General features: G+C 51.2%; 2 protein-coding genes across 4 annotated transcripts in view; one reads left to right on the plus strand and one right to left on the minus strand.

The window, feature by feature from the left end:
• The window catches only part of CDC42SE1 (CDC42 small effector 1), a 37878-nt gene extending 34854 nt beyond the window's left edge, over positions 1-3024 (plus strand). For all 3 annotated transcript variants that reach the window (XM_035099009.2, XM_035099008.2, XM_035099010.2), the window contains one exon: positions 375-3024. The gene's annotated coding sequence lies outside the window, so the exon portion shown is untranslated. The remainder of the gene's footprint in view (positions 1-374) is intronic.
• Positions 3025-7803: 4779 nt separating this feature from the next.
• LOC118075579 (protein MENT-like) lies at positions 7804-8895 on the minus strand. Its single transcript, XM_035097631.2, has one exon. It carries the CDS (start codon positions 8829-8831, stop codon positions 8145-8147), a length of 687 nt encoding a protein of 228 aa, XP_034953522.1. The 5' UTR covers positions 8832-8895; the 3' UTR covers positions 7804-8144.
• Between the last annotated feature and the right edge of the window lies 1 nt (position 8896).

Raw genomic sequence — 8896 nt, forward strand, 5'->3', positions numbered from 1 at the left:
GAGGGGGGCTGCGTGCCTTGTGCTTTTGTTACCTGCACATGTAAGGTCACGCCCACCTCTAGTCACATGCAAAAGGAAAGATGCTCCACCCCAGGAGGAAACAGGAAGTTTTCGACTGGCTGGAACAAACATCCCCTTTGCATGTCCACTCTAGGAAAACAAGGAATGTTGTATTTGACTGCTACCTAATGTATCACATCCCACAGTCCCCACTGCCTGGAGAGCAGCCTGCCAGGGAAGTATTGAGTTAAAATACGTAGTTTAGACACTGTTTTCTAAGTAGATTTCACTGTCCCTGCCAATTCAGGTGGAGGAGCAGGCAGGAGGTGGAGAGGGAATGTAATTGCTCATTCTGATCTCTTTTCTTCTCGCAGGTCCCGGGCAAATTAGCAAATCGAGAAAACCCAAAGAAAGAAATAAGTATGTAAACAACCCTCGCTCGAGTGACCTGCTCGGATCCTGTCGAGGCAGGTCGGCGAAGCTCAGAAAGGCACCGATCACCCTTCGTAACTTGTTCCAAACTGATTCCAAATGTCCCGAAATCGGATCGGATTTTCTTTTTCAAAAGAGCGTCAGCAACAAACGCAGCAGCTTATTCCGCCGCTAATTTTCGCCTCCCAGATTTGCATAGAAAGAAGTTGGGCTGAATTCAACACTCCCTTAGCTGCCGCTTCCTCTCTCTCTTCTCCCCCCCCCCAAAAAATGCAGAAGCATCTCTGGACCGTCAGTCTCTCATGCCGTCCTTCATTTCGTGGCTGCCGCATCTTGCTTTCTCGCAACTTTGCAAGGAATCGGGGCGGGTGTTTGAGGGAGGTTTACGCCCGGTGCTTCAGTAAGCATCCTCGTCTGTGAACATGCTATCCATTTAAAGCACATCCAAAGCCTCTTCCAGACACATCCAGGCAAATCGTCCTGGGAACTGTAGTTTGCTGTGGGTGCTGGGAATTGTAGCGCTGTAGGGGGTTAACTACAGTTCTCGGCGTACGTGTGCTTTAAATGTATAATGTGTGTGCCATTTTGCTTCATTTTTTAAAAGTGCATTCTGTTTCATCCCCCCTCCCCCAATCTGGAGAGGAACTTGTTGTAACTGTTGTTGTTGTTTTTTACATGGAAGTGAAATCACTGGATTTTGGGGCGTTTTCTGGGGACGGGGAGAAAGATCGACATTTCCATGAGGCATGATTTTTTTTAAAGAGCGGGAGGCAGAGTGCCACCCTGCCGGAAACTCCCATGTGAAAGCCTTGCTGAAATGACTGGAAGGCCCGCCAGAGTGTGGTTAGTGACGTTACAGGCACTAGCCAGTCGCCACCTTCCACAATTGGCCAGCATTTGCTCCTGCTCCTGAAGACCTTTCCTCTGTGCCAGTCACTAAAGATGGGGTGTGGCTTCTTTGGGGTTTCCTGCACCAAATCATCCCACACGCAGGGCGGCCTCTGCACGTTGGACTTCCTCTACCAAAGGGCAGCAGAACGGGAGAATTGTTTCACCAGGCAAAGGGGAGCGACTCTGCCTCCAGAGATGAGAGAACAAACACGGAAGATGGAGAGGATCTGGCCCGGACGATAGCAGGGTCTTGTCACCTCTTTGGCCACAAAGCATCACGGAGGGAGAAAATCTCTGGATCACATCAAGGCAATTTTGGAACTTCCTTTTATATATATATTAAAAAATGCATTATTCCTGTTAAAAGCACACAGCTGGGCAAAGTTCTTCATTCTGTTAGGGTAGGGACATTTCACTGAGATCTCGCTTGGGCTGCAGGACCTTGATCCCCAGCTCTTCCCGTCGAACCATAAATGTGGGACTCTAGAGGTGCTCGGGCTACAACTCCCAGCAACCCCAACACGGACAGTGAGGGAATTATGGGAGTTGTAGTCCGGCAATTTCAGGTGGGTGGCAGATGCTTCCCTGCCCACCCCCCTCCAATTTCTGGAACCTCCTCTCTCTGACCCTGTGAAATTCTCCGCAGAAACATCCCCCATCTTGATCGCTAAGGACTAATCCTGACTCTCCTCCTGAGGGGTGGGGAACCTCAGGCCAAATCTGGCCCCCCAGGCTGCTCTCTTTGGCCCTCGGAACTCTCCCTGGACCACGCCCCTCTCCCCAGGCCACGCCCCCTCTTTGTCCCTCCTTCGCATCTTGAATGATGTCACCTGGCTGGGATCTGTCCCTGAACTCTTGACGGGGACACAGAGAGGACTGTGTGAAAATGTGCACTGCACAAAAGCGAAAAATATATTCCTTGCTATGCCCACTTTTCTACCTGGCACTGCCCACAGCTGGCATGTTGCCCCTGGAAGGAAATGCAGCCCTCTGGCCAGTTCATAACTTCAGAATTACTCCTCCTGACTCAATGGGGTTTCTTAAGAGGAGGAGAAACTCTGAGGTGGAGGGGGTGGGAAGGCCTGGGGGGGGCTGGTGTTGGGTGAGCATTTCAGATTCCAAGTTTCTAGGCCAGGCATCCCCAAACTACGGCCCTCCAGATGTTTTGGCCTACAACTCCCATGATCCCTAGCTAACAGGACCAGTGGTCAGGGATGATGGGAGTTGTAGTCCAAAACATCTGGCGGGCCGAAGTTTGGGGATGCCTGTTCTAGGCCTTGTGATGCTCTGGCACCGGGTGGTGGATCATTCCCACCCACATTCTTTCTCTCTCGTTATTAGCAGGGGCGCTGCAGAATATATGAAGCCAGCAAGGCTGAACTCTGGAAGCGCTTTAGGGTTCCACTGCAAAAAAATAAAAATAAAAAGCCCACATCTTTCTGTTCATTAAAGGGGGGGGGGAAAGGATGCTTAGCTTTCCTGAGCAATGCCAGCTTTGTTGTCTGTTGATGCCCCCCCCAAAAAAAACCCCTCTTTGCTTTTCCATGTTAAGGTGAGGAAGACTTCCATCCATTTGCTCATTACACAACAGGTTTGAAATATATCAGAGGTTGTCTTCATTTCTATGTGTGCAGGCCAAGAATATTTTTTTCCTCAGGGAAGTGGCAGCTGTCTTGTTACTGCCATTTTACCACCTTTTTTTTCATAAAAAAAGATTAACAAATGCAGGAGGGTGAGATTCAGCTAAGTCAAGCTCAGAGTATACCTATTGAAATGCTCCCTTGATTTCCCTGGGTCTCCTTTCAGTACGACTTAGTTCGATATCACCCAGAGGCTATCAGATAGCTGGTAGACCTCAGGGTTGAGGAGCCTCCATCTTGGAGGCCAAAAGCGCCCCTCCCAACCCCTCTGCCTGGCCCTCAGAACCATCTGCAGGCCACGCCCCCTCTCCCCAGGCCACACCCCTCATTGGCTCTCCTTCAACCCATCCTGGAGCTTCCTTTTCCTGATTCGAACTCGGATCCTGCCTCCTGCTTGCGTGGATGTAGGATGGAAACTAACCTACTGCACAGAGGCAAAGTTTACACTCCTTACCCAGCCAACTTTCCCCCCTGGCACATTCGAGCTGAAGAAATCTTCCAGTCCTGTCCGGAACCGTCCTTTTGCTCCAAATTAATCTCAAATCCCGATCATCTCCTGAAGGAAACCGGCTTAGAAATACAGCTATGCTACAATGCGCCTGTATTCCTGCTCCCCATAACTTTGGACGCCCTCTCCTTGAGCCCCAACTCATTGTCCTGCCCCCAAATATTTCTGGTGCGACCGAGACCAACCACACCAAACAGGAGATTTTCTCAGGCTGCGAATGAAGTCGGCTCTGACTCTGCCTGCCGTGGCCTCTGGTGCAACCTACTGTCGGCCTCCCGCCCTGATCACCACTTTGCCTAATGTCAGAGCCGGCCTCATCCCACCCCCAAAACTTCTGAAACCACCTCTCCCCTCTGCGATTTTCACGGGTGACTCCGTGTCAAACTGCTTAAGTTTCGCCCCGGCAGGGCTGGCGTCGAAACAATCGCTTTTGCGAAAGAATAGCTGGACTATTCAGATGTATACTTGTTTGCTGAAAATATGTTCTCTTTTTCTTTTTTGTAAACAAGGAAATCTATTGGGGGGGGCAATATGTCTAAATATAACGAGGAAGCTTCCTAAAAGAGGTTGGTTTTTTTTAAGGAGGGGGGAAGCAACAGTCTTCGCACAGAAATTTCACAGGGGTGGATGCAAGAGAATCTGGTGTGTTTGATCGGCGGGAAGGTTGGGCTGGTGGGGTGGAGGACGAGTGGTGTAGATTGCTAAATGTTTTCTCCCCCCGCACTGCTGTTCCCACCCCCCTCCAACTTCCGACCTGTTCTGGAGAGTGTAATGTATGCTTGAAAAATTAAAAAAAAAAGTCAAAAGATGGTCGGGATCTGTGTCTTGGATGGCAGAGGGAGGAAATGACAATACCTGCCCACTCCTCTTCTTAAGAGACTTTCCCTTGAGGTCCCGCCCTTCATTATTATATGAAGTTCGGGCTCCAGAGATGTTGGGCCCAGCTGCTGTTCTTAGAGGACCTTCAAGTCTACGGTGCACATCATAGATTTGAAACACATTCAGTGCACATTTATCCCCGGTCCAGGAATCCTGGGCAGCCCCTCGCAGAGCTACAGTTCCCAGCACCCTTAAACTACAATTCCCAGGATTCTTGGGTGGAGGCCAGGTGCATTAAATGCGCTTTCAAGGTGTGGCATGGGTGTGACCCAATCGCACCTGGCAGATTTTCTTCCATCTGTGAATTGGTCCATGTTTATTCTTTAGTTGAGATTCCTGCATTGCAGGGGGTTTTCCCGGAACCTATTTCATGAAGGTGCCAAGGGAGAGAGATCCACAACTTAGGGGCCACCGCAGAGAAGACCCCGTCTTGGATCACGATCCCCTGAACTTCTGAGGGTGGTGGAACTACCAAGAGGGCCCCCTCTGCAAATCTGAACGCCCAGGAGGTCCATAGGGGAGGAGGTGGCATTTCAGATATTTGCGGCCTAAGTTGCTTACAGAAAAGAGGCCATGCAAGCGCTACGTAAAACCCCAGGCAGTAATCTGGTTGCTACTTTTTGGACCAGCTGGGCTTCCTGTGCCGTCTTTAAGGGCAGCACCACAAAAAGTGCATTGCAGCAGTCCAACCTGAAGTTTACCAGGGCATGGAGTGCAGAGGTCTACCGTAGTCACCTGTTGGGTCCAGGAGCACTCCCAGGCTACAAGCCTGCACGTTCCAGAGGTGTCCAGAACAAACCTCCCCAACTTCTGGACCTGGAAACTCAGGAAGATCTCCCTAAAAATCCCGACAGCTTGGAAAGGTTTAGCCTGCATCCAAATGTTTACACGCAGATCCACACCGTACATTCAAAGCAAACCCAAGGTGTCTTTATAGCATGGGACATCTCCCCCAAAGAATTCTGGGAGCTGTCTGTCAACAATAGGAATGGTAGCTCAGTGAGCAAGGAACTACAGTTCCCAGGATCCTTTGCAGGAAATCACGTGCTCTAAAAGTACGGTGCAAGTCTTTATCTCGGGAACGGTTGTGCAAAATTTGGTTACGATATCTTAAGAGGTCTCGGGATGCGTAGCAAGGAGACAAACAACTTTTTTTCAAAATATATAGATGCAATCCTGTACTGGAGGGAGATCTGTGCCCCCCTCCCCAGACACTGCAGGATTCCTACCTCCCATCATGGCCTCAGCATTCAGTGTGCCTCTTGGTCAGGAATGATGATGATGGGCATTGTAAAGCCATCAATATCTGGAGGCCACAAGTCCCCTGTCCGTGCTCCAGTCTCTCTAAACCAGAGAGAAATCGGAAACAGAAACCTACTCAGGAATCAGCATTTTTTATTCAGCTGCTCTCTGCAGCAGGGGGGCTCCATAGGAAGGCGGAGGAGACCCCAAAAAGAATAATCAAAACCCCTTTCTTTCCAACACAGAATGTTTAGGATGCTGCGTCCGTCCCTGGTACAACCTCCTTCGCCCTGCCCGTTCTCCAGGCTCGCTTTTTTGCCAATTCGAAAGCAGTTCTGGCAACTCAAGGGCGTTTGCTTTTGGGTAGAAGAGGGAAGAGCGAGATCCCAAGCGCCACGTTTCCTAGAAGGCCCGGCTCAGGGCGATGCTCAGCGATTGCCATGGCTGCTTGGCCTTCACTGTTTGCCCGCCGCCTTCGGTTCCTGAAGTGTGAAACGGGAAAGCAAAGAGAATTAAAATGTAAGAGGAAAACTCATGCCGCACACATTCGTGGGAACCTATGAGCTCCCCAAGATGTTGCTGGGCGGGTCAAACAACTCTTGACACTAGAGACAAGGCGAGTAAGATGTGACCCTACGGAAGAGGTTATTAAATGGTACGTGGCATGGAAAGTTTGGAGAGAGAAAAGGTTTTTCTCCCTCTTGCATAATGCTAGAATTCAGGGGCATCTGAGGAAGGTAAACGTTGGAAGATTCAGAATAGATAAAAGGAATGAATTCTTCAGGCAGAGCATAGTTAGACTGTGGAACTCCCTCCCACAGGAGGCAGAGATGAGCACCAACTTGGATGGTTTTTAAAAAGGATTGGGCAAATTCATGAGGGAGGAGAAGGCCGTGAGTGACTAAGCCACATCAGCTGCCAGAGACGACAGGAAGGGGAGAGTAGCTCTTGAACTCAGGCCCTGCTTTGGGTTTCCCATTGAGGCATCTGGTTGGTGACTGTGAGAACAGGATGCTGGACTAGATGGGCCTCCTTTGGCCTGATCCAGCAGGCCAACGTGATCTTATGCACTATTGACCACGTTGGCCGGGTCCAAGAAGAATTTGTGATCCAACATCACCTGAACCTAGGAAGTAAGATAGAACATCGGAAAAGCCCCACTGGGTCAAGCCAAAGTGGAGCTTGAGGGAGCTTGGCTGAGATCTCTTCGCTCCAAACTTAGCCGGGAATTCTTTCAGTGCCGGCCCAAAACATTTATCTGCCTAAAGAAAGGGTGAGATGGTGTGTTCTTGCACAACTCTAGTGGTTACTGGTGAGCTGAAAGGCGGGATATTGGCAGAAGGTGGGCCCAGAGCCAATGGCAGGCAGAGCTACCCCCTGGGTTCGTTGTAGGGGAGAAGACCGGCAGGTGGGAGGTCTGGGGGAACACCTTGCTTTAAATTAAACAGAATCCAGGGGAGTTCACTCCCCAAGCAAGCAGTGTAATTCTGATGGGAAGCATTCCTCTGAGCACGTGCAGAGAGTAGCCGCACAGGGCCCCACTCTCGCGACCTGAAACAACAGGTCTCCACAGATGTGGAGATCAGAGGAAGGGCTCCCTGTGGGGATAAGCAGCCTCATATAACGGACGTGCTTAAGTTGAATTAATGCATGAAGGGGTTAAGACCATAGAGTAAGCTGTCCTGCCAGGCTTAGCTCACCTTGGGAGGAACTAGATAATCAAGACTTGGTTCTCCTCTAGTTTACCTGAGAAGCTTGGTGTGTCAAGAGGTCTGAGCTGGTTCAGGCCGCATGGCTCTTACAAGCTTCTCAAGTTCCTATACCAATAATTTAGGAACTTCCACCACTGTAACTAAGCCACGTTTTACTGCCTGTGTTTTCTGACTGATGTGTGGGAAAGCACATGAACCTGACCTTGGAAGAATTCGTAAGTAAACCAATTTTTAACTTTCCAAATGTGATCTTTTTTTTCTATGCTAGGGGAAGAGGGGAACTTTCGAAGGAACTCAGAAGGGTATATTTCCATGCTTTCCATGCATGTTTTATGGTTTAAAATCTCTGCTTGCCCCAAACCTGGATCTTGGCATCCAGGCAATCCTTCTTTTATGTACCTATTTTTCCTTGCACCCACGGAGAAGAAAGCCCACCACTCGACATAAGAACATAAGGAGAGCCTGCTGGGTCTGGCCAAGGGGGCCCTTCTAGTCCAGCATCCTGTTCTCCCAATGGCCAACTCAATCCCTCTTCTGGGAAGCTCCCAGCAGTGGATATTAAGAACCATCACAGAGCATAGCCACCAACAGCCTTTACCAGCCAGCAAGTGCGCCCGCATCAGCCCTAACTCATAGGAACTGGTTGAGAAATTTGTCCCTGAGTTTTCCTCCTCCCTCCCCATTCCTTTTTCCTCGCATGTCGTGTTGCTATTGTTTTTCAGATTGAACACCAGTGTGGCGGGGCCGTCTTGTTTTAACAGATTGGACGTAAGCCACTCTGGGGCCCAAAGAGCAAGTGTGCGCCAATGCTCTGAATGAATAAACAAAACAGGGAGTGCATTATGCGGCGCCTTGGCCCCGCCTGCCTGCCCGTCTGTCCCCCACCTGCTCCGGCGGGAAGGTGTCCTTGATGCTCTTCCAGAGGTCCCTGAGTCCGTTGTGGACCTGGGTCCAGAAGTCCTTCCTCTTGTCCTCCTTGTCCTGCTTGATGTCCTGCAGTGCGCACATGTGCATGGGCCCCTGCTCGCACACCAATGCTGAGAGGTCGCACTGGCCCTGGTCGCACTTGCAGAGCTGGTAGTTGCACACCACCCTCTCGAAGCGCAGGACGTCGTACTTGTCCGGATCCAGGTGGACGCCAGGCTGTGAGTAGGTGATGTCTCGCACCCGGGACATGCTCCCTGCGGCGCAGTTGCAGTGCCACTCGCTCCACTCCTGCCAGGCGTAGTGGGTGTCGCCCATGATGAGGACAGTGTCCTTCTCCGGTACGGTGTCCTCCTCCGGTGAGGTCGCCACGCCTAATGTGATGGAGACCGACACCTGGGGCGGGTGCTCCGTGGTCGTCTCTTTATCGCTGCTGGTGTAGCCCGCCGCCACCGTCGCCCTGGCGGCCTCGGGGATCAGGGCCACCAGGTTGGCCGGCGCCCCCATCTGGGTCATGCTGTCCAGCTCGCCCAGGCCTGGCCCGGGCGCCAGCCAGCCCCACAGGCAGAGCGTCAGTACCAAAGTGGCGCCCCCTAGGGCCATGGAGGGGGAACTGCGGGTTACGAGCTTGGCAAGGACAGCGCCCGGAGGTCTTGGTCTGGTTGGGT

The sequence above is a fragment of the Zootoca vivipara genome, chromosome 17, assembly GCF_963506605.1.
Source record: "Zootoca vivipara chromosome 17, rZooViv1.1, whole genome shotgun sequence".
NCBI lineage: Eukaryota > Metazoa > Chordata > Lepidosauria > Squamata > Lacertidae > Zootoca > Zootoca vivipara.